Raw genomic sequence first — 25554 nt, 5'->3', positions numbered from 1 at the left:
TTGTGGAAGATTAGCTGTCCATAGATGTATGGTTTTATTTCTGGGCTCTCAATTTTGTTCCATTGATTTGTGTGTCTGTTTTTCTGCCAGTACCATGCTGTTTTGATTACTATAGCTTTGTAGTACATTTTTGAAATCACTAATTTAAAAAGACATATGCACCCCTATGTCCATCACAGCATTATTCACAATAGCCAAGACTTGGAAGCAACCCAAATGCCCATCAACTGATGAATGGATAAAGAAGATGTGGTATATACACAATGGAATACTACTCAGCCATAAAAAAGAAAAAATTGTGCCACTCGAGACAACATGGATGGAACTTGAGGATATTATGCTAAGTGAAATAAGTCAGACGAAAGACAGTACCGTATAATTTCACTCATATGTGGAAGATAAACAAACACATAGATAAAGAGAACAGATTGTTGGTTACCAGAGGGGAAGAAGGGGGGGAGGGTAAAAGGAGTAAAGGGACACATATGTGTGGTGAGGGATAAAAACTAGATTATTGGTGGTGAACACCATGCAGTCTATACAGAAGCTGAAACATAGTAATGTACACCTGAAATTTATACAATGTGATAAAGCAATATGACCTCAATAAAATTTTTTCTTTCTTTTTTTTTTTTTTGTTGAGGAAGATTAGCCCTGAGTTAACATCTGTGCCAATCTTCCTCTTATTTTTTTGTATGTGACAAACTGCCACAGCATGGCTGGTGAGTGGAATAGGTCTGGGCCCGAATCTAAACCCACGAACTGAGCTGCCAAAGCACAGTGCACAGAACCTTAACCACTTGGCCACTGGCCCGGCTGCTCAATAAAATAATTTTTTAAAAAAAGTTTGCTTTGAGGAAGATGGGCATGAATATTAGCTCAGGGCCAGTCTTCCTCAGCAAAAAGAGAAGGATTGGCAGCAGATAGCTCAGGGCTAATCTTCCTCAAAAAAAAAAAAATTTGCTTGGGACTGGCCCAGCAGCATAGTGGTTAAGTTTGTGTACTCCACTTTGGCAGCCCGGGGTTGGCTGGTTCAGATCCCAGGCACGACATATATACCACTTATTAAGCCATGCTTTGGTGTGCTTATTGATGTGGATCAAGGCTGCCCCAGGAAGAGAAGCCCAAGGTGTCCTGCCCTACATGCCAATCTATACCACCCTCAGGGAAGTACAGGATGTCCTGACCTGATTCGTATCTAAAGTTGTATGACCACACAATAACCAGACCCCACCTGCACTGATTCCATTTTGACGACTTTTTTACAAGATCTTTCTTTTGTCTTGTAAAAAATAACTGACATACCTATGCCTTATATATTTAGCCCTACCCTCAACACACTGCAGCTCTTCACTGCCCGTGGAGGCTGTCCCCATGCTATTCTCTGAATAAAAGAGCACTACCACCAGACCTTAAGAGTCCAAGAAATCTTTCTTTCGACCCTTCAGCTCGCTGAATCCGCATCAGTTATAATAGAGGGAGATGGCACTGATGTTAGCTCAGGACCAGTCTTCCTCAACAACAAAAAAAACCCAAAAAATTATTTTATTGAGGCCATATTGCTTTATCACATTGTATAAATTTCAGGTGTACATTACTGTTTCAATCTTCCTCACAATAAATAAATGTTTGCTCTACCCAGAGATGTGCATTCCTCATCTATTTATTCACCAAATGAGTGTCTATTATGAGTTCATCTCTGAGGATCAAAATTAAGGAAAGCAGACACCGCCTTGCCCTCATGGAGTTCCCAGTCTACCCAGGCAACCCGACATTCAACAATAAATGACAAAAGCCACACAGAGGCGCCCCCTGCTGGTGCCTAGACTCGGCTTTTTGCCCCAGGTTCCTGGCGCGCATGCCCGAGGCTGCTTCGTGCCCTCCGCTGAGTGGCTGGCGGCGCGGCTTGCAGGGCTCCGCCGGCGGGGCTGGGGCGGTGCGTGGCCGTTCGCAGAGGGAACCGCCATGGTGAGGGGCGATGGCCGGGCCAGCTGGCCGGATCCGAGGCCGCGCCCTGGGGCGCTTTCCGCTCGCCCTGCCCGTTGGCGACGTGAGTATCTCTGAGAGTAGCGAGGAGACCCTCTTTTTCCACCTTTAGACGTCTTCCTCGCCCGCACCCTTGGGGCCAGGGGCAGGAATAATAACAGCTGATATTTATGGAGCCTTCGCCATAAGCCAGGCACAGGGCCGAAGGCCTTCACCCTGTGACTTCGTTGGATCTAACCGCCCTGAGGTGGTACTTACCCGGATTTCGAGGCGACGCAGGCTGCCTAAGGCCGCGTGGGGGTAAATGCAGGAGGCAGAATTCAAATCCAGGTGCTCTTATTCCCCTCATTCATCACTCCACGCCCCACTTTGCGAACCAGATTCTTTCTAGCGGGATTCTCGCAGGTGCGGGAGGTGGACTAGGAGAATCTAGAATTCTGATGCTTATTTTTAAGTTTTTTTTTTTTTGATAGACAAAGTAACACATGCTAAAAGCATTCATGGGAAGGATAAGCTCCAAATTCGGGATAGCAATGGCTGTGCAGGGAGCTTCAACTGAATCAATTATTTTATATCTTAAACTCTCAGGTGGGGCACCTAGATGTTTGTTATATTTCTTGTTTGTCTGAAATACACATTTAAAAGGAAGACATGCACATGGAAAAGAAATTTCAGAAAATAAAGCGTACATAACAAAAAGGAAGTCTCCCACCCCAGACTTTTAGAGCCCCTCACTAGAAGCAGCCAGTTACCGGTTTTCTGTCTTACACATTTTCTACAGTATGTACAAGCATATATGTGAGTTTGGTTTTTTTTGCACAAGTGGATCCTATTATATAAGTCCTGCACTTTGGATGACTTATTTTTTAATTAAGCTTAAAATTTTTTTTTTTCCTTCACCTCCTTTAGCCTTGTGATCAGTATAATTTCTCTGGCAAAATATTTCCTGGGTTGGGGCCTGCCTGGGTGTGTAGGGTTAAGTTTGTGTGTTCTGGTTCGATGGCCGGAGTTCTCTGTTTTGGATCCTGGGGACCCTGAGTGCGGTTGGCCGCACTGCTACTACCTATGCACCGCTTATCAAGCCGTGCTGTGGCAGGTGTCCCACATATAGAGGAAGATGGGCATGGATGTTAGCTCAGGGCTAATCTTCCTCCAAAAAAAAAAAAAAAAATTCCAGGGTTGCTTCTGACATGATGTAGGTCATGGCTTGCCTGGCTGTGTTTGCCTTTTTATTTGTGCACATCCTCACCTGTAGGATCCAAAAATAATCTTCCCCAAGTTAACCCCCTAAAGGGTGCAGGAGAAGAATCATGGCAAGTAAAGGATTGCCAGGAACTGCTTTACCCTTTCCCAAACATTTTCGCTCATACTTTACAGGTAGAATCTCACATAGAGCCCACTATTGCTTCAAATTAATTTATTGTAGTGGAACATTGGCAAAGTGAGAGAAATGGGGATTCATTTTCTCAGGTTGCAGGAAAATGCTCAGCTTCTTTCTAGTGAAGGAACAAGGGCAGAGAAGCTTATTTGATCCTAGTTAGGGGAGAGCAAATGTCACAATCTTTATTTTACCTCTTCTAAAAGCCCAAAATGTTTTTCCTTTTTTAAAATTCTCTTTTAAAAAGCACACAATCACACAACTCTTACATGGGATAGCTGGGATCCTAACCCAGGCACAGCTGACTCCAAAAGTCATGCCAGATGGGGAGGGGTTCCCTGGGTGAACTCACTTGCTCATTAAGCTGCTCTGCATGGCCCTTTTCATCAACCTCCTACCAACTTTTTCATCCCTTGCTCTAGTCAATCCCCACGGGAACTCTGTTCAGCCGCACAAACCTGTTTGTCCTTTCTTGTGTCCGATCCTCTACCTGGAACGCATTTCCCCAGCACCTCCCTTGAGTATTTTTTCAAGGTGAAATCCTGCAAGTGGTGTTGCCACACCAAACGGTATTTGAGAGGGCTGATTCTCAACACCCTGGCCAACTCCTGGACATTTGAAATTACCAACCTGCAAAGTGAGAAGAAAGATCTGCTTGTTTCAGTCTCCAGTTTTGCGGCTTGCTGTAACGGTTTTGTGTTTCGATATACGTATTCAGTCTATTCGAGCTTCTTTATGGCGCTATGCTGGGCGGGAATGTGGTTTTGCTCTTTGCAGAACCAGGTGACAGGAGCTTAGGCCTTTAAGGTAACTACATGCTTCAGTCTGCGGTTCTGGACGTGGGATAAGAAAGGATGAGCTACCAGGGGTGAGAGTAGGATCTGAAGGAGACCGAAGCAACAGCCCGAAGGGGGCGAGGGGCTGCCGGACTGGCGCGGCTCCGACGTCATTGCGGCGCGCCGCTTCCGGTCCCCCGCGCCGGGCCGGAGCGAATGTCTTCCCCCTCAGTGGGGCTGGCGCTGGGCTAGCCGAGACTCCAGGGAGCCCGCGATCGCACTGCGCCCGCCAGCGATTCCGCCGGCACCAGCGTCCCACTCGTGCCTGTGACCATGGCCACCGACTCGTGGGCCCTGGCAGTAGATGAACAGGAAGCGGCGGCTGAGTCGGTGAGTTGGTTTCAGCCGTTAAAGGATCAGGGGGTCAGTTCTGACTGGGGATCAGATCCCTGGGAAAGGACACTCTCTAGGTGGGTCAGGGCCAGATGGGGATGGTGCCAGGATCCTGCCCTGGCTTTGTTTACCCAGCGGCCTCCCAGGTTATCTAAGTGCAGGTGAGTGCTCCCATCGAAAATGAGTCCAGCCACCTGCCTGTCTTCCTGGAATCAGGATTGACCATAGACTGAGTTCACCACCCTGGACTTGTAATCACCTTTGTAGGTGTCACTCTTCACCTCCGGTTTCTGAGCTTCTTGGGCTCCGGGACCATGGCTTACTGATATATGTGTGCTTCCTAAGCTTGCTGAGTGATGATGAATGATCCATTTAGTAGGCCCGACAGTTAGTAAATCCTGTCCTGATCAGCATAACTCGTTCTCGGCCTGACACACAGGAAGCAGGATATGTGTTAAATGTTACTCTGTAGAATTAATTTCTCTCGCCTAAACACTAAGTTTTGATGGTGCGTTGAGCCTACTTTTGTAGTACTTATGTGAATTCTTCGAGAACAAGAACTTAGTCTTATTTTAATAACTTATAAATACCTTATATATGCACATAGTTTAAAGAGTCAAATAGTTTTAAAAACTGGTTCCCACCAATTTTTACCTCCCCAGAGAAAACTATTTCTCTTGAAACTGATTTACAATATTGACCTCCTTGTTCCCTGAATAACGTACGTTTTGCTACTTCTTGAATTTTCTGCTTTAGGTATTTATTGATTTTGACTCTTTCCTCCATCCTCCTTTCCCCAACACAAACGCACACCTTCCCATTCCCCATGTTTTCATTATAATTTTGGTTAGATCAGTATTCCATGTTTATATTAGTAACTCATGAATACTTTTACTTTCCTATAAAGCTTTCTTTTTCCTTGGAATTTACAATTGCCTTGTGTTTTTGCTTTGTGTTCTTTGTACTTATCACCAAGTCAACCCCAAGCTCTTTGCTAATTGTCTAAGTTTATCTCAGGATGTTCAGACACATCAAGTATTCTACCAATTCCATGTCTCCCAGATCTCTTAGCCTGCTTCGAACTGGACTAGTTGTCCCTGTGTTTAGAGCACAACTCATTTTGGAGGTCTGAGGTGAATGGGGCAAATTTCCCTTTGCCTTCATTCTGGGGATTCCCTCCTCTTCTCTTGTATTGGTTTTTGTGAGGCAGATTGTCCCTGAGCTAAATCTGTGCCAGTCTTCCTCTATTTTGTATATGGGATGCCATGACATGCTTTGATGCGTGGTGTGTAGGTCTGCGCCTGAGATCCGAATCCACAAACCCCGGGCCGCAGAAGCAGAGTGTGTGAACTTAACTACTACACCACCAGGCCAGCTCCTCTTTTGTACTGGATCTCCTCTTTTCTGGATCCCCTCTCTTCATCTTTCTGGATTTGGTGGAGCCATCCATCAGCTTTCTGGAGGTGTATAGGAAGTATATTTTTTAAGGTATTGCGTTTCTAAAATTAGCTTATTTTGTCCCATTATTTGGATAATAGTATGGCTGGGTGTAGAATCGTAGGTTGGAAATTATTTTAGTGCCAAATTTTAAAGGCATTGTTCCATTGCCTTCTAGATTTATGTATTTGTTGTTGAGATGTCTGAGACCATTCTGATTCCTGATATGACCTGTTTTTCCCTTTCTAAGCTTGGAGAATCTTCTGTTTGTCTCCAGTATTCAGAAAATTCATGATGATGTGTCTTGGGATGGGTCTATTTTCATCCATTTTACAAGGCACTGGGTGGGTCCTTTTAATCTGGAAGACTCTTGTCCTTGAGTTGCAGGAAATTTTCTTGACAAATTTCATTGTTGATTTCTTCCCCTTTGTTTTTTCTTCATTCTCTCTTTCCAGAACTCTTATTAGTTGAATGTTGGACCTCTTGTACTGGTCCTTTAATTTTTTTAAGTCAAGTTTATTGAGGTGTAATTTATATATAGTAAAATTCATCCTTGCTAGTGCTACAGTTCTGTGAATTTTGACAAAGGCATGCATTGTGCAGCCACCACCACGATCAACATATAGAACATTTCCACCACCCCAAAAGGTTCCGTCAAACTTTTTGCAGTCACTTCCTTCTTCTACCCTTCTCTGGCAGCTGTTGATTTGTTTTCTGTCACTATAGTTTTACCTTTTCCAAAATGTCATATAAATGGAATCATGCAATGTGTAGCCTTTTGAAAAATCTGGCTTTTACTTAGCTTAAGGCATTTGGAATTCAACCATGTTGTTATATGGATCTGTAGTTCCCTTTTATTGCTAAGGAGCATTCCATGTATGGATGTGCCACAGTTTGCTTAATCTTCTCTTGATCAATATTTGGGTATTTTCCAGTTTGGGGCAATTATGAATAAAGCAACTATGTATATTAGGATACAGATTATTGTATGGACTTAGGTTTGCATTTCTCTTGGGATTTGCTGGGTTATATGTTAAGTGTATGTTTAAATTTAAGTTATATACCAAAGTGTTGTTCAAAGTGGCTGTACTATTTTGTATTCCCACCAGCAATGTATGAGAGCTCTGGGTGCTCTATGTCCTCATGAGCACAGCATGGCCAATTTTTTTTGCTTTTTTTTTTTTTCCCTTGGTGAGGAAGATTGGCCCTGAGCCAACATCTGTTGCCAATCTTCCTCTTTTTGCTTGAGGACTATTGTTGATGAGCCAGTCTTCCTCTACTTTGTGTGTGGGGTGCTGCCACAGTATGTCTTGATGAGCATTGTGCAGGTCTGTGTGTGGGATCTGAACCTATGAACCCCAGGCCACTGAATTGGAGCATGCAAACTTAACCACTATGCCACTGGGCCAGCCCTTTTTCTCCATTCTTATAGGTATATAGTGGTATCTCATTGTGATTTTAATTTACGTTTCCCTAATGACTAATGATGTTGAGAATTTTTCATGTGTTTCTTTGCCGTCAAATAACTTCTTTGAGGTGGCTTTTCAAATCTTTTGCCTGTTTTAAAAATCAGATTGTTTTCTTATTATTGAGTTGGGAGAGCTCTTTATGTATTCATGATACAAGTTCTTTATCAGATAGGTGTATTGCATATATATTCTCTCAGACTGAAAATTGACTTTTTTAATTTTCTTCATAGTACTTTTCAAAAAGACATTTTCAATTTTGATTAATTCTAATTTGTCAATTTTTTCACAATTAGTTCTTTTCGTGTTCTAAGAAATACACTTTACCCGAGGCCACAAAGCTTTTCACCTGTATTTTCTTCTAGAAGATTTATAGCCTTAAATTTACATTTATGAGTATGATCCATTTTGTTAATTTTTTTATGTTGGAGGAAGTATGGATCATTGTCATCACAATCAATTTTAGAAAATTTTCATCACCCCAAAAAGAAACCCGTACCCATCAGCAGTTACCCCTTTTTCTCTCTAACCTCCCACCCTAGCTCCTTGCAATCACTAATCTACTTTCTCTCTCTAGATTTGCCTATTCTGGACATTTTGTATAAATGGAATCATATAATATGTGATCTTTTGTGTCTGGCTTTTTTCACTTAACATAATGTTTTCTTTTCTTTTCTTTTTTTGTGCTGAGGAAGATTCACCCTGAGCTGACATCTGTGCTAATCTTCCTCTATTTTGTATGTGGGTCACCATCCCTTCTTGGCCTTTTGGCTAAGATCAAGTGTATGTGGGTCACCACTACAGCATGGCCACTGCCGAGTGGTGTAGGTCTGCACCCAGGAACTGAACTCCAGGCTGCTGGAGTGAAGTGAGCCAAACTTGACCAGTAGGCCATGGGGCCAGCCCCAGCATAATGTTTTCAAGGTTCATCCATGTTGCAGCATGAATCAGAATGTCGTTCCTTATTATTGCCAAATAGTATTCCATTGTATAGCTATACCACAGTTTATTTATCCATTCATCAATGTCTGTTGATGGACATTTGGATGGTTTTTACTTTTTGGCCATAATGAATAATGTTGTTATGATCATTCATGTACAAGTTTTTATGTGGATGTGTATTTCACTTCTCTTGGGTGTATATCTAGAAGTGGCATTGTTGGATTATATAGTAGATCTCTCAGTATTTAAGTTTTGAGGAACTGCCAGACTATTTTCCAAAGCACCTGCACCATTGTATCATCTTTAAGATTATCATTTTCTCTGAGATTAGTATTATCTATGAAAGGCACTATTGTGTAGAGGTTAAGGCCTCAGACTTTGTAGCCAGACAGCTTTGGATTTGTATTCTGGGTCCCTCACTTACTAGTTATAAGACCTTGGGCAAATTGCTTAACTTTCTATGCCTAAGTTTCCACATCTGTAAAATGGGGATACTCATAGTACCTAACTCATTGAGTTATGAACATGCCCGATATAAGTGCTATATAAGAGACAGCTATTATTGTTAATGTTGTTATTATGTATAATTCAAAGTTTCTTTGCAGGAATCGTTTAAATTACTTGTTCATATTGTATGGATTAGTTGAATGTGGATAAGATTTGTGAATCTACTTAACCATGCACGGGTAAATTATAATGGATCACAGTATTCTAAAAGTGAACATCTGAGTAAAAATGCCTGTTACCCTCTTCCTTGTGGAACTCCCACTGAGGATCTTCACAGGCATTGCATGACGTAGGTGACTGTGACATATACAGTGGAAGGTTACTGTATTTTAAATATTCATGAAGCTTTATCTCTTATTCATTTTAGATAAGAAAATATTAGATTCTAATTATATTTATTTCCTCATTCCTCAGTGGCTCCTCTCTGTTCCCCTTTGTTCCATTGGAAATTTCAATTTAGAGGGGGGCAAAGGGATTAGAAAACTCTGATGAGGGGCCGGCCTGGTGGCGCAGCAGTTAAGTGAGCACGTTCCACTTCAGCGGCCTGGGGTTCGCCAGTTCGGATCCCGGGTGTAGACATGGCACCGCTTGGCAAGCCATGCCGTGGTAGGCGTCCCACATATAAAGTAGAGGAAGATGGGCATGGATATTAACTCAGGACCAGTCTTCCTCAGCAAAAAGAGGAGGATTGGCAGGAGTTAGCTCAGGGCTAATCTTCCTCAAAAAAAAAACACAAAACTGTGATGAGTGAGCCTCTTAATCTCGTACTTCATCGTTTTGCCTGAGGCAATTTCTATTGAGTATAGTTCATTTACCATTAAATCTTCCTTCTGTCTTCAGAATCCTTTCTCAAAAACTTTGAATAAAATGCGATGTGTAACTGTATCATTTTCAATTATTTGATATATCTTAAAAACTAAAATATTAATTAAAGGCATTGAAAAATGTGGATATTATAATGTGAGTGTTTTTGCTTTTTTGCCTTTTGGATTTCAAAATGGTTTCCACTGAAATTGCAAGAGAAATTGGTTCCTGCTTTTTGGTCCAAATAAATAGAGCAAAAGAAGGTATGTAAACTAATTGCACTTTCAACCTAAGTTTCAGCGTGCAGTGCACTGACTTTGCAGTGAGTAATACAAACTTCATTGTCCTGCTGCCTTTGCCTTATGGGCTTTGGGATCCTTATATCCTAGTACGAGCTAAGTATGTTTTTAGATTCCACTGGAACCTCTCCAGCATTGTTATGGTAAAATACTACATCTATTGGTTTCATCTAATTGTTGCTACCAACTTTTCCTACACATTGCATTTTAGTTATTGTAACTATTTATTTATTGTTAACTTCAATTTGAACAATATATGAACAAAAGAATGGTTTGGGGCTGTCCCAGTGGTGCAGCGGTTGAGTTCACACATTTGCTTCGGTGGTCCAGGGTTCCCTGGTTTGGATCCCAGGTGTGGACATGGCACCACTTGGCACGCCATGCTGTGGTAGGCGTCCCACATATAGAGTAGAGGAAGATGGGCACGGATGTTAGCTCAGGGCCAGTCTTCCTCAGCAAAATGAGGAGGATTGGCAGCAGTTAGCTCAGGGCTAATCTTCCTCAAAAAAGAAAAAGAATGGTTTGTCCTTTTATCATTGACTATTCAAATGTTTTACAGTAATGGATATTTCTAACTCACTTGTACCTTATTAACTCATTTATATTTCAGCCCTATCATTTATTTTAGGTAGCAGTTATCACCGTAGGAGTGAGTACTATTAACCTTACTCTTGTAAATATTGCCAATAAATCAATCTGTCTCCCTTTTTTTTAATCAGCCCTGAATAGTAGACTTAAGCTCGGTTCATTGGCAGGATGTGAAGGAGGAGTGCTTTAGTGAAGACAAATATATTGAACATCTACTGTATATCATGCACTGTGCTGGTTGTTTCGTATTTGTTATCTTTTAGCGTGTTCCCTATCCTTCAGAATTAATGAAGGGTTGTTACTGCTTTATGATGATTTCCATTTTTGCTAGTTTCCTTTCTTGCCAGTCTCTCCAGTGCTTTCCCCACCACTTCCCCCTCCTCCCAACAACAAAGCAGACACCAGAAACTTCCTTTTTAGTTTCCATAAATAGAAGTGAGGTTCCTCCATTCCCAACTAACCACCCATTAAAACAAACAATTTTTTCATTCTTCCCTCCCCTTTCTCCCTTCTTGGACTTAGAGGAAAGACAGAAATGGACCTCAAGACATGAAGTACCTGTATAGATAGTCCTTTAAGAAATAGCCATTTGACTGTGGTGATTTTCATTCTTTTACGTTTGACTAGATGATGTCTTAAGCCCTACTTAATGTTTTATGATTAGGGGCCGGCCCGATGGCATAGTGGTTAAGTTTGTGTGCTCTGCTTCAGCGGCCCGGGGTTCCTCGGTTTGGATCCTGGGCACAGACCTACACACCACTCATCAAGTAATGCTGTGGCTTAGAAGAACTAGAAGGACATACAATTAGGATATATAACTATGTACCGGGGCTTGGTGGAGAAAAAAAAATTTATGATTAGAGCACTTGCTTTGTGCTAGATCCAAAGGTCAATTAAAAATAAAAATATCCCCTGTCTTTAAGGTATTTTCTTTTTTTTCAGCTTTATTGAGGTATAATTGACAAATAAAAAGGTATTTTCATTCTAATAGGGGAGATAAGTCCTGCCAGGATATCTCTGATCTACAGTGTTTGATTAAGGTCCTAATAACTCTTTCTGTGAAATGTCTCTTTCCTCTGTCCCTTCCTTTCTATTCCTACTTCAGCCTGTTGGGTATTTTGATTACACAGTGTGCCACGATGCTGCAGGTTGTTCCCAATGTAAAATATCAAACATCCAGCACAAGGCAACCTGAATGTGAGGCTGCATACCGGCATGCTGTGGTCCTGTGGCTCAAACATAATATCCTACAACATAATTGATTCCTACCTACAGATGTTTTTCATTGCTGTCCTCCCACCTCATTGTACTTGGTCTGAAGTATGACTGCATTTTCCAATCTCTTTAAATTTCCTCTTGTTTGGAAAGAGAACGAGAACTCAAATGGTAGTGTACAGAGTCTTTGTAATCAGGGCATTAAGCAAACTCACAAATTATTCTTCTCTCTAGGGATTGTAATTAGGAAGTGTGGATTTTGAGCTGTTGTATAACCAACTTTTTCTACTGCTGTATTTATGGGATATTTTGTTTATTCTCACTCAAACATTTAGTAAACAAAAGGAGCCCAGCAGTACAACCTAATGAAGAGATCTAATGAATAGGTCTTGATAGTGTTCATTTCTCCCCCAGCTTCATTGGGGAGCCTCTGTTGATTCAAAATCTTTTAAGTGATTTTCCTGACACTTCCCCCCATATTCTCCATTTAGTTGAGCAACTTGCATCTGAAGGAAGAGAAAACCAAACCAGATGCCAACGGTGAGTAACTAAAAGCTAGTTTTAAAACAAATGTGATCTCCTTTAGAAGGTGTTTTGATGTAACAACTGTCTGGAAAAAGTTATATATGTGCCAGGAAGGGCTGGGAGATGCTGGCAGTCATTTAATTTGGGAATCAACAAACTGAATTGTTTTGTTTTGTACTGTGCTTAATATAAGCATGAGGATGCCTAATTGGCTTATAAATTATTAAATTTATTACTAACCGTAAGAATATACTGCCAAAGATTGTTTTAAAATACACCTCAATTCGAGATGAGATAAAGTATGAGCAACCTGAGAGTTAACCTACTGTAATCATTCTGAAATCACATCTACAAAAATCTAAGATTACTAGGGGCCAGCCCGGTGGTGTAGCAGTTAAGTTCGCACATTCTGCTTTGGCGGCTCGGGGTTCACCAGTTCTGATCCCGGATGCGGACATGGCACCTCTTGTCAAGCCATGCTGTGGTAGGCGTCCCACATAATAGGCAGAGGAAGATGGGCATGGAGCTTAGCTCAGGGCCAGTCTTCCTCAGCAAAAAGAGGAGGATTGGCAGTAGATGTTAGGTCAGGGCTAATCTTCCTCAAAAACTAAACAATAAAAAAAAATTCTAAGATTTCTATTAAATTTTTGTTGATGTACTTAATATAGGGGGAAAACTGTAACATTTACCTCACTCTGAATTCACTTACAATCTTTTTCTGTATATTTTTACATAACTACAATATTGTTTGAATGTATGTTTCTATTAATCAACAGTTTATATATATAGACTCTAAATGGCATTATTGTGTTGATCTATTGATGAAATATGCTTTGCACAGATATTCCTCTGTTGAGCATTCGGGTGGTCTCTGATCATTGACTGCTGTAATCATCTTTCTATAACATTTGAGAAATATTCATGCTATGAGGGAAATTAACATTAGTTTTTGAGGTACAGTGAGAGGACATGGAATAGGAAAGAACTGAAATATAAGCAACAGTGTTTCATACTTTTTTTTTATAGGAACAATAAAATTTTTTATCTGTGGCTTGGTTTCCTCATTTATTCTTTTGCTCCCCAGGCCTTTACATTTCTAGTGTCTCATAGAATTTGAATTGTCTCACCTGTTGGGTATGGGATGTGATTTTGAATGACAGCCACTTTGTGTCTGATAAAGGTGCTGTTGTCAAGACCAGTGCTAATGCAGAGAAGACAGATGAAGAAGAGAAAGGTAACGCAGCCTTAGTTATACATGAGGGTCTACAGTCTAAGAGAATGAATTGTTATTTTTACACCCTACTTAGCTTCACTTTGACGGGAGGCATAGTGCTCATAAAAGTTTAATGTAGTCATTGGTGCAGGAATTCTAATTGTTTACATTTTGGAGAAATTTTACTTTAAACAACTGATGAACTTCAGAAGCAGCGGGAAATATTCTCTGAATGATTATCTTGTACAGGGCAGTATAAAGGAAATTTTAATTTGCATCCCCATTGTCTAATAAAATTAAATTTAATGATACTTTGACACATTTAACATGAATAACAAGATGCAAACAGCTTATATGAAATCAAGATACAGACTTTGTTAATTTCTGTTTTTTTCATTGTTGTGATGTGTTAAGCTAATAATTTTATATTTATGTTGAGTTTATATTGAGTGCCAATTTGAGAATAAATATCTGGGTCTAGATAGGAGGAATAGATAACCTCAGGAAAGGAAGATTAGGAATAGAGTTCTGGAGGAAAATATGAGGCTCAAATGGAACGAGTATTATAACTTTCCCTTTAATAAAACAAACTATTTTAATTAATTATATTTATAAATCAAAACTATGATATACCTTGAATTAGAAGTCCCAGTACAAATACATGTTATTGCTTTAAATACCCATGGCAATTGAATTCATATGAGCTCATGGTGGATTTCATGGACTTTTAAAAATTGTGCTCTCTTTTTCTGCACAGAGGACAGAGCTGCCCAGTCCTTACTCAACAAGCTGATCAGAAGCAACCTTGTTGATAACACAAACCAAGTGGAAGTGCTCCAACGGGATCCAAACTCCCCCCTCTACTCAGTGAAGTCCTTTGAGGAGCTTCGGCTGTGAGTATTAGTTTACTTTCTGACTCTTCTCTTTGCGTTTAGATAGAAATCCTAGGACTGTTTTATATATTTTTTCATCACAGCAAAGCATTTTTAGCTAACACAAGTTTAATCTAAGAATTTAGCTGTGTTGAGTTATTAAGTAAAATTCCCAGGCAATCTGAAAAAGCTGCACTCACATGCTGTGCTAAGTGTAGCACAATTTAAGTATTGTTAGTTTTAGATTGGTATAAGAGCACTAAAAATGAAAAAAATCCCCCAGATATTTGTTTTTTTTCCTCAACCAAAGAGACTGTGACTTTGATCTTTAACTGTTTTTCTAGGAAACCACAGCTTCTCCAGGGAGTCTATGCCATGGGCTTCAACCGTCCATCCAAGATACAGGAGAACGCACTGCCTTTGATGCTTGCTGAGCCGTAGGTGTCCTGACACAACTCTATCCCATTCTTAATTTGCCATTTTCCAAACTATACTAGTAACACATGCTCATTTTAGAAAAGTTGGAAAACAATGAAAAATAAGAAAAAGAAATCATTTGTAATCACCCTCCCCTCTACACTATTAATATTTGGAGTGGAGACTTGTAGACTTTTTTCTGTGTAAACTTACTTATGTATACTTTTTTTTAAAATGGAACCATATAAAATGTTTAAGTGCTTAACTTAATTATATGATCATCTTTCTATGTTGGTAAGTATATATTTGTCATTCATATACAGCATGATTTCATTACGTGGATATATACAATTTATTGTATCAAATACAGTAGGCAAAAACCAAACAGTGTTCTGGGAGGCCAGAATAGTACAGTTATTAAGGCTGTTTTCTGGTGTAGTGCTTCCCACACTTCCACAGACATAGGAATCTCATAGGAATTTATTAAAATGCAGATTCTGATTTTATAGGTCTGAGGCAGGGACTGAGGTTCACCATTTCTAATAAGCTTCCAGGTGATGCTGATGCTGCTGGTGTCAGACCACATTTTGAGTAACAGGAGTCTAGAGCACCAGGAACTTTTTATAAAAAGTGATCCCTACATTATATATGATTTTATAAAATTATATTGCATATAATCTTTCTTTTTTTTTGAGGAAGATTAGCCCTGAGCTAACTGCTGCCAATCCTCCTCATTTTGCTGAGGAAGACTGGCCCTGAGCTAACATCCGTGCCCATCTTCCTCTACTCTATATGTGGGACGCCTACCACAGCATGGCTTGCCAAGTGGTGCCATGTCCACACCCGAGATCTGAACCAGCGAACCCCGGGCTGCCGAAGCAGAACGTGTGCACTTAACCACTGCGTCACCGGGCTGGCCCCACATATAATCTTAAATCCTGAAACTCCTTTTCCTATTTGTCTGAAAATGGATATTTTAGGTCTGTATTTTCTTAAAGTTTTCTTTGCTCTGTGTTATAATAGTGACTTTTTTTCAAGATGAATGTCTTTTTTTTTTACTTGGCACTTTAATCATACTTAAAGGTGACTAAATGGAATATTTATTAGATTATTTCATGTTAGTCGTTTGTATTTATGGATCTTGATGCTTTCGTAGATGCTCATTTTTGGACTGTTAATGTTAGAAGAGACTTGAGAGAATTATCTAGTATCTTTACTTTGTTAATGTATATTCACTGAGTCCCTGATTTGTGACAGATACTGTTCTAGGCACTTGGATACATTAGTGAACAGAGCAGACAAAACTCCATGAGCCAGCCCTGATGGCCTAGTGGTTAAAGTTCAGCATGCTCTGCTTCAGCAGCTGGGGTTCGGTTCCCAGGCACGGAACTATACCACTCGTCCGTCAGTAGCCATGCTCTAGCAGTGGCTCACACAGAAGAACAAGAAGAACTTACAGCTATCCATAACTATGTACTGGGGCTTTGTGAGGGGAAGAAAATGGAGGAAGACGTTGGCATACATGTTAGCATAGGGCAAATCTTCCCCTGCAAAAAAACAAAATTTCCTGCCCCCACAGGGCTTACATTCTAGTTTAGCGCACAATTTGTTTTTATTAAAAATAAATAAAGTATATATTATGTTAAAAAATGGTTTATTGTAAATGTAATTAATGCCACTGAATTGTACACTTTAAAAATGGCAAATTTTACATTGTATCTCTTAGCACACTTTCTAAAAATTAATAATGTAATATACAAAAAATATTGACTTGGACATTCTAAATGGATGAATTATATAGTATATGAATTATATCTCAATAAAGTTGTTTTTTAAAAAAGTGATAGAGGCCTGCCTGGTGGTGCAGCAGTTAAATTCTCACGTTCCGCTTCGGCGGCCCAGGGTTCGCCAGTTTGGATCCCAGGTGCAGACATGGCACCACTTGGCAAGCCATGCTGTGGTAGGCGTCCCACATATAAAGTAGAGGAAGATGGGCACGGATGTTAGCTCAGGGCCAGTCTTCCTCAGCAAAAAGAGGAGGATTGGCAGCAGTTAGCTCAGGGCTAATCTTCCTCAAAAAAATAAATAAATAAATAAAAAGGTGATAAGCACTAAGGAGAAAAATAAATGGAGCATGATAGGAGAGATTGGGAATACCAAGGACATGATTGCAATTTTACCCCCATCATTTTATTATGAACATTTTCAAACATCCAGCACCATTGAAAGGATTTTATAGTGAACATTCATATGCCCACCACCTAACATTTTACTATACTTTATCACATATGTATCCACCAGTACATCTTGTTTTTTAAGGCATTTCAAAGTAGGTTGCAATTTTATTTATTTTTTATTTATTTATTTATCTTGTGAGGAAGATTGGCCCTGAGCTAACATCTGTGCCAATCTTCCTCTATTGTGTATGTGGGATGCCGCCACAGCATGGCTTGATGAGTTGTGTGTAGGTGTGCACCTGGGATCTGAACCCATGAACCCTGGGCCTCCGAAGCGGGATGCACGAACTTAACTACTATGCCACTGGGCCTGCAGGTTGCAATTTTAAATCAACTGGTTAGGCTAAGATCTCATCAAGTAGATGATATCTGAGCAAAAACTTGAAGGAGAGGAGAGAGTTGACATGTTGTCATTTGGGGACAACTGTCCCAGGCAAAGTACAGCTGGGGCACATGCCCTAGGATGAGAGCATGGCTGGCATGTTTTCAGAGCAGCACTGGAACGGCTGTGGTGGAGTGAAGTGAATAAGGGAGAGGGTAGTAGCCAATGAGAGCAGAGAGATAATGGGGAGCCAGATCAGATGAGACCTTGTAGGGTATTATAAGGATTTTAACTTTTACTCTGAATGAAATCAGGAGTGATTAGGTTTTTAAACAGAGGAGTGCCATGAGCTGACTCACATTTTAAAAGAATCACTGGCTACTGTGTTGAGAATAGATAAAAGATAAGGAGGGCTTCAAATCCTACCATAAAATCTCTCTGTCTGCTCTGTATTTGTGAAGCGAGCATATGTAACTCTGCTACACAATCCAAGGATGCCTTCTGTAAATTAATTTTGAATGCTCATTCTTTAATTAAGCTTTATTCTTAATTTTTATTCACTGAAAGGATACTTAAGATCTAAGCTCCTAAACAGTTTGTTTTCTTGTGCAGCCCACAGAACTTAATTGCCCAGTCTCAGTCTGGTACTGGCAAAACAGCTGCCTTTGTCTTGGCCATGCTCAGCCAAGTGGAACCTGCAAATAGATATCCCCAGGTAAGGGCTTGGTGAATTTGGCTTTTCTGCTAATGCGTAGCTAGAAGGGAAATGCCATTTGATGGATTAAAAGCCAAGCTATGTATTACTCTTTACATAAACTAGAAACCCTTAAGTTGAGCACAAACAACACGGCTGATCTTCTAGTAACAACAAAAATACTGCTCCCCTTTCCATAGTTTGCCAGTTCTGGGATACTGCTGATATAGTTGGCTCCTTTACTTGCAAGAAAAACCTCCTTCATACAACTATATAATCCATTAGAAAGTTCAGAGAACTTTTAAGTGAAAAGGAAGCTAATCTCCAATTAGAATTTCAGGTCCTTGCTCACACGTGGGTTTTGGTAATCCAATGGCCAATGGCTGTTTTCAAGTGTCTTCACCTAGCCAGAGTGCTGACCTCTAAGAATTCTAGCTTATGACTCTGCAACTTAAAGAATCAAATGGTGTGCACTTTCTATACTCTTTCCTTCAGCCTCAGCTGGGGGAATAACTGAATCTTAACGGTAATTCTCCATTAAAAAAGAGCTATTGTCTTGAATTCTCACTCTGCACCCTTTTCTCTTCCAGTGTCTTTGCCTCTCCCCAACTTATGAGCTCGCCCTTCAAACGGGAAAAGTGATTGAGCAGATGGGCAAATTTTACCCTGAACTGAAGCTAGCTTATGCTGTTCGAGGCAATAAATGTGAGTATGAGTATGTGATCCGAATTCATTAAGCTGGTAACTTCTTTCTATTCTGAAAAATTTCAAAACATATGCAGTTGAAATAATACAGTGAACATGTGTGCCCCCCCATTTAGATTTGCAAACTTAACATTTTGCCATATTTGCTTTATCCGTATGCATTTGTGTATTTTTGGTGAACCATTTCAAAGTAAATTTCAGACACTGTGGCTCTTTATTCCTAAATACTTTACCATGCATTTCATAGGAAGGACATTCTTCAGCATACCCACAATACCCTATCATAACGAAAAAAATTAACAGATTCTCTAATAACTAACATTTACTCCATTTTCATTTTTCCCCAGTTGTCCCCAAAGTGTATCTTTATGGCTGTTTTGTTTTTGAACCAAAATTGAGTCATGTGTATGCACTGCATTTGGTTGTATCTCTTAAGCTTTTTTTTAATCTGGAAGAGTCTCCTTACATTCTCCCCCACCTCATTACATTTGACTTTTTGAACAGACTAGACTAGTTGCTTATAAAATGTTCCAAATTCTGGATTTCTTTAGTTGTCTAATTTCTTTTTAATGTCATTAGAAGAACAAAAATGTTCTAGAATGGTCATGGCGATTAACTCTGGGAGCTTATTTTTATTATTCTTTTTTCTCTATTCATCTTTTCTACTTTCATTTGTTTTACAACAAACTAACGATATTTAAAATTTGTTGGAAGTTTGGTTAAGTTCTGTGGATCTTTAACATAAACCTGTGACTTTATGACTTGCAGAAATCCACTCTGCGCACAATGTCCTAATGCCAACTTGGAGTTCTGAAGAAAAAAGTAAATAATAAAACTTAATGGAAAATGATCATAAGACATTTAAAATATTATAATTTGGATTTGCATTAGAATGGCAGAGGATTTTGAATAATTTTTTTGTGAGGGGTAATCATTGGTTTGTTAAGTAAGAAGCAGCATTTGTTAGCTTTGAATTGACTCAAATTCACATTTGGGCAAAACTTTGGCTGTGACCAGAGGGGACTTGTGTGTGTCTGGTCAAGGTTGTAATTAAGGACTAAAAATTGAATCAATAGGTACCATCTAATTCAAACTTAAAAGCCAAATTCTCAATTTCAGACTGCACAGGGCCAAGAACATGTCATGGTCGGCCAGACCTAGTCTTGGGAAATACTTTATCGAAGAGAGACAGTCTGTGTTTCTTTGAGAAGACAAAACCTTTCAAAATGAATCCTATTTGCTGACCTGGGCAGGGGTCACGTAAAGGCAGCTGACTTGTGTGATGTAGATACTGAGATAGCTGAGGAGGAGAATGCACTGGAGCGAGAACTTAGAAAAAGTCTACTTGTGAGGAAATGCAATCCTGGTCTGGGGGAATGATCTTGAAAGAGAAGAAATAAAAATAACAGATCCTTAAAAGAGAATTGGATGATTAAAGATTATGAAAAAGAATACGCTGAAGAGGTTTTCATCTTCTCATTGTTTATATCCTTACTATATCTTTTCAGCATTATGTTTTTTTGTGTTTGTCCATTAAAGACTGTAGTGATATCCTAACCTTTCCTTAAAATATTAATGCAAACAACAAAACAATTGCATTAAAATACATCATAGCTTTAGAATTTTTCAGAGAGGAAATCTGGCTTTGCCATGGGGATACCCATGGAAAACATCTTGTCTCCACAGTGGAAAGAGGTCAAAAGGTCAGTGAGCACATTGTCATTGGAACCCCTGGGACCGTTCTGGACTGGTGCTCCAAGCTCAAGTTCATTGACCCCAAGAAGATCAAAGTGTTCGTTCTGGATGAGGCTGACGTGATGATAGCTACTCAGGGCCACCAAGATCAGAGCATCCGCATCCAGAGGTAGGAACACTGAGGCAGGAGGAAGTTCTCGGCCTCCTGATCTGCAATATCTTCTCCTTTTACTGCAAATTCCTCTTCTTGCCCCTACCAGCTTCTTTACAACTTCCAGAATCATTTGTTTGATGGGCCATTTCCATGTCAGCACTGACCATCATACTTCCAGCTGGGTTGAGGAAGGAGACTCAAGGACTTTAACACTACCCCTGCCCCTGTGCTATGTCTGCTCCTGCCTCCTCCCTGTAATTCTCCTCCTCCCATTTGCCCCCTTCCTGGGGATATAGACCATCCAAGCCTAAGGAGGCTGTGCTTCAGTTCCTTCCAGTGAACACTCGGGGTCATCCAGCATTCCCTTGCAGGATGCTGCCCAGAAACTGCCAGATGCTGCTTTTCTCTGCCACTTTTGAAGACTCTGTGTGGAAATTTGCCCAGAAAGTGGTCCCAGATCCTAACATTATCAAACTGAAGCGTGAGGAGGAGACGCTGGACACCATCAAGCAGTATTACGTCCTTTGCAATAACAGAGATGAGAAATTCCAGGCCTTGTGTAACCTCTACGGGGCCATCACCATTGCTCAAGCCATGATCTTCTGCCATGTGAGTAGCAGCAGCAGCTGCAGGCCTGCTGGGAGAGGAGCTCCCCTGGAGAGTGTTGCCCTATCCCCTCCCTGTCAGCCAGCTCCCCCTTAACTCCAAGGAGGACCAGGTTCCCTCTGTGTGACGATAAAGAAAATGATGAATCACCTCCACCTGCCCCAGGGCATATGCTCCTCAGATTGTAATGAGTTATAAAGGCAAGACTGAAGAACTGAACCTTCTCTGAACCCACTTCTTAGAGATAACTTGGAAAACTCCAGATAACATCCAATGAAATAATTTTAAAACATTAAGAATATAGACTATTTAGGAATGAAGACCTTTGGCTCAAACTACACTCTTCCTAGGTGAACACTAAGATCATTTAAGTAATTTGTCCAAAAAAAATAATGTGGCTAAAATTCTGTTTGAGAAATTGGTAACCTGCTGACTGAACTCAGCAGGACTTTCATGTATTTTAATGGCAACAAGCCTCTTTTTCGCAGGTATCTTCTTTTTTTTTCTTTTACAAGTAGCTTCATTTAAAACAATTCTTTTCACTCTAGACCCGCAAAACAGCTAGTTGGCTGGCAGCAGAGCTCTCAAAAGAAGGCCACCAGGTGGCCCTGCTGAGTGGTGAAATGATGGTGGAGCAGAGGGCTGCAGTGATTGAGCGCTTCCGAGAGGGCAAAGAGAAGGTTCTGGTGACCACCAACGTGTGTGCCCGTGGTGAGCAGAGAACGTGTCCTGGTCTGCCAGGCTCCGGGTAGCAGGAGAAACCCTTGGATATGGGAAGCTCAGATGGTTTGGGGGAGAACGGGTGAGGGGTGACATTCTTTTCTGGGAGACACTGGACTCCCTCAGCAGATAAGAACTTTCACAGAAGCCAGGAGTCCTGACGTGGTGGAAGGAAACAGGCATCTGCCTGGTTTAGAAGGGCGCCTGCTCCTCTTGGGGCACCCTCTCCAGATCCTTATCTAGCAGAGGCTCTCTTACTGATTGCATAATTTGGTTAGGTCCTGCCAGAGTTCTCTTTCTTTCCTCTGGGTTCTGCCTTGTTCCCAAATCCCGGAGCTGGCCCCTCCCAGAGCCCTCCTCCCACCCAGAGTTGGTATACATGGCTTGACTCTGGGCGACAATGATTTTGTCTCCTGTGCTTACTCCTCTGCAACTCTCCTTCACACAGGTATTGATGTTGAACAGGTGTCTGTCGTCATCAATTTTGACCTTCCTGTGGACAAGGACGGGAACCCGGACAACGAGACCTACCTGCACCGGATTGGGCGCACTGGCCGCTTTGGCAAGAGGGGCCTGGCGGTGAACATGGTCGACAGCAAGCACAGCATGAACATCCTGAACAGGATCCAGGAGCATTTTAGTGAGTCCCTGGGAGTGTCTCCTGCCGGGGCCCTGTCCTTACAGGGGCAAGTCCAAGGGGCAGGGGGAAGGGTGGGTTTTCCTGTGGCCCTGAGAGAGGCCTGTGTCCCTATCCACATTCCCCTCCTTTCCTTCACCATGGACATTCTCAAAGAGCACACCTGGAGAGGTCAGGGCTCAGGGACTCGAATGACAGTTGCCCCTTGGCCAGCTGAGCAGCCTGGGCTCTGACTGTGCCATCAGTGTCCCTTGCTCAGGCACCGGAAGCCTCTGGAGTTAAATGAAGGATGGCTGTGGCCAGAGGCAGGGCACGTCCCTAGGTGGGGCAGACACCTGTGAGTTTCTTCTCTCCCTGCTGTGCTGTCCCTTTCCTAAGTGTCTCTCCATGGTAGCCCCATGTTGATCTCTCTTTGAATTCTCTTTTGTCCCCCCAGATAAGAAAATAGAAAGACTGGACACAGATGATTTGGATGAAATTGAGAAAATAGCCAACTGAGAAGCTCCAGCAGTCACTGGTGCCTGCCCTGGGCACTCCCCCGCACGGGAGACTAGTGCTTTCCTGACACAGGCCTCGACAGTCACCACAAAGACGAAGGCACGAGTGGAGAGAAACTACCTACCTCATTTTAAATTACGTTTGGACTTGACAAAAATTGTGCAAATGATGGGGGAAGGTAGAAAAAAATTGTTTACACGACTTCTGAAGATTAGGTGTGAATACACAGAAATTTACCTTTTGGAAATTCCGTCTTTTTTTTTTTTTCTTGGCCAGTGTTTTCCCCATCATTACACTAATCTAGATAATGTGGCTAAATCACTTGCTCAGGATCCTTTGTGTCAGCCCTTGCCTGTTCTCTGGCCAGGAGTGTTTGGGCCAGCCTCCAGCCCTTGTGGAAGTGACAGAATAGAGGTAAGGAGAGAACACAGAGAGAGAGAGGCCCCAAGTAGGATAGGTATGTAAGCCAGCTGTTGTGTTTGGAGTATGGTGTGAGGCAGCAGAGGCCTGTAAGCTGCTGCTTTGGATTTGGGGTGTGACCACTCATCTGAGTGTTGTTAGCCCCCTCTGTCCTGATCTCACAGCAGGAAGGGATTTGCTAAGCTTGGACCAAAATGCCAACTGGGACCTTTGATGTATGCAGGTTTGTGTTGCAGGACTGTGATCTGTTCTTCTCATTAGGTGCAATCGGTGTATAGTGCACAGCTGATTACTGGTGTGTCCCTTGCTTGTGCTTGAGCAAGTCCTGTGGAGAAGTCATCATGGAGAATTAGTGGTGGCCCTAGCTTGCCACAAAACCTGATCTCATAGGCACTTGCAGCATTTTTTTACATCCCTAACATTGCCTTGACCCCTTAGTAGCCACAAGCAAATAAAAGGTGATCTGAAGTTTGGATCCTCAGTGAAAATTGTGGTTTCAAGTCTCTAATGGTCACCCTCAAGGCAGCTCCAGAAGTGACCAGCAGTAGTCACAACTCCTTGCTTTGTCTCCAGATCCCAGAAGGCAAGTTTTGTCAGAGCAAGTTTTTCAGTGCTTGGAATACAAACAGGTGCAACTAAGGGACTAGATGGACTACAGCCATTCATCTATTGAAGGCAAGAGTGATTGCCAAGGCCTTTGCTCCATCCTTACTTGGTGTCTGTGTGTAGGACAGTCAGAGCAAATGATAGGAATGGACACTTCCTTATACCTGCCCAAAGCCATTGGTACCCAGAGTGACGGAGCAAAAATGAGATGAAGCCAAGTTGCAAGAGCAATATGAAACCCCAGGCAAAAGGAGTCCTCTTCAGCTCTTTGACCTTGATACAGAGTGGCCACTTTACCTAGGACCAGGCCTGGAAGAGGGATTTTCTGTGATGAGAACTATTCCAGTCCCAGACCTTCCTTGTAGGCGTTTCTGTTTTAGGGCTGGATCTGTCTCTTGGGAACGGAAGGGGCCAATGCCAGCCTCCAGGTGATTTCCTTTCTCTGACATTACAGATCCTGCAGAGAGACCAACCGACTGCCAATCCTGCCACATTCCCCTCTGGGCACTTGACTGTGTAGTCTTCTCTATGCTTCCGACCTACCTTGGGAGTCTTATAAGAAGAAAAAAATTTAATGCCTCCCCTCCCTGAAAGTCCTGTGGACCAACCCTGAAATAACTAAAAACAAAGGCAATAATTAAAGGAGTATAGACTACTCACAAGGCTGCAGCCTGACTACACCATACCTTCTCACAACATATATAACCTATCTACTGAGTAGCTGTAAATCTGAGCAGGAAAATGAGAAGGGATGTGCTTCAGACTCGTCAATAGGAGGAGTAAATGGGTATCTGGTAGAAATCCAGATCAACAGTTCTTATCTGGGGTCTTGGACCCCTAAGAATGGATGGGTTTCATGGGAGGCTATGAAGTATATGTAGTATTTTGAGTTTAAATGCATTTTCCTGGGGAGAGACTTCCAAGAGTGTCTTTTAAAAAGGTAAGACTCACTGCTATGGATGGCTCTGGAATGTCACCCCAGTGTTACTGCAGTCCATATTCCTTCACAGTCCATATTCATTCCTGCCAGTGCTTGGTTGCCAGGGCTCAATGATCCACAGCTGCCTCTGGGACCCTGTGCTGTCTTGAGACATCAGTGATGTAAAAATGTATTGAGCCTTTTGGTAAGCATCAGTCCCCAGAGCTTCTTTTACTGTTTTTAGTAAGTTCCTATGTATGGAATGATAAAGTGTGCCCTAGAACAGAGAAACTCACTTGAGAAAAGGAGATTTTGGTCCAATGGAAGATTGTAGATATGTTCATTATCCATAAAAAACAGATTTTATTGGGGTTTTTTTGAGTGTCATTCATTGGCTGTATGCATAACTAATCAATTGTTGATGTACTCTTTATTGATGTTAATTGAACTTATGAAGGGTTCATGTTACTAAGACATCATTATGAGTATAAGAAGAAAACAGCAGCATGTTTTTGGTTGTTGG

The 25554-nt window shown here is 41.4% G+C and overlaps 2 protein-coding genes across 6 annotated transcripts in view; one reads left to right on the top strand and one right to left on the bottom strand.

Annotated features, from left to right (window-relative positions):
- Positions 1 to 4315, bottom strand: part of AARS1 (alanyl-tRNA synthetase 1) — a 28228-nt gene extending 23913 nt beyond the window's left edge. The window contains exon 1 of the mRNA XM_023637313.2: positions 3995 to 4315. The gene's annotated coding sequence lies outside the window, so the exon portion shown is untranslated. The remainder of the gene's footprint in view (positions 1 to 3994) is intronic.
- Positions 1865 to 25404, top strand: LOC100054938 (ATP-dependent RNA helicase DDX19B). Of its 5 annotated transcripts, XM_070262041.1 has the most exons (13): positions 5827 to 6021; positions 9906 to 9952; positions 12283 to 12331; positions 13497 to 13550; positions 14287 to 14422; positions 14746 to 14838; positions 17990 to 18092; positions 18662 to 18776; positions 20463 to 20640; positions 20997 to 21234; positions 21780 to 21942; positions 22400 to 22591; positions 23025 to 25404. In XM_070262041.1, exons 6-13 carry the CDS (start codon positions 14777 to 14779, stop codon positions 23084 to 23086), a joined length of 1113 nt encoding a protein of 370 aa, XP_070118142.1. In that variant the 5' UTR covers positions 5827 to 6021; positions 9906 to 9952; positions 12283 to 12331; positions 13497 to 13550; positions 14287 to 14422; positions 14746 to 14776; the 3' UTR covers positions 23087 to 25404. The 5 variants fall into 5 exon arrangements, with proteins under 5 accessions (XP_003364679.1, XP_001501014.1, XP_023493082.1 ...); XM_003364631.5 differs by lacking the exons at positions 5827 to 6021; positions 9906 to 9952 and adding an exon at positions 1865 to 2050; XM_001500964.6 differs by lacking the exons at positions 5827 to 6021; positions 9906 to 9952 and adding an exon at positions 4318 to 4530.
- The last annotated feature ends 150 nt before the right edge of the window (positions 25405 to 25554 follow it).

This window comes from Equus caballus, chromosome 3, assembly GCF_041296265.1.
Source record: "Equus caballus isolate H_3958 breed thoroughbred chromosome 3, TB-T2T, whole genome shotgun sequence".
In the NCBI taxonomy this organism is placed as follows: Eukaryota; Metazoa; Chordata; class Mammalia; order Perissodactyla; family Equidae; genus Equus; species Equus caballus.
Note: the sequence above shows the minus strand (reverse complement) of the source record. Positions and strands in the feature narration are given on the sequence as shown.

What these genes read in the sequence shown, in the direction of transcription:
- LOC100054938 (XM_003364631.5), top strand. Translation starts at nt 1,979, where the DNA reads ATGGCCGGGCCAGCTGGCCGGATCCGAGGCCGCGCCCTGGGGCGCTTT. An exon ending in CCTTTGATGCTTGCTGAGCC is followed by an intron (nt 14,839 to 17,989) that starts GTAGGTGTCCTG and finishes TTTCTTGTGCAG; the next exon opens with CCCACAGAACTTAATTGCCC. An exon ending in CAGAGCATCCGCATCCAGAG is followed by an intron (nt 20,641 to 20,996) that starts GTAGGAACACTG and finishes ATTCCCTTGCAG; the next exon opens with GATGCTGCCCAGAAACTGCC.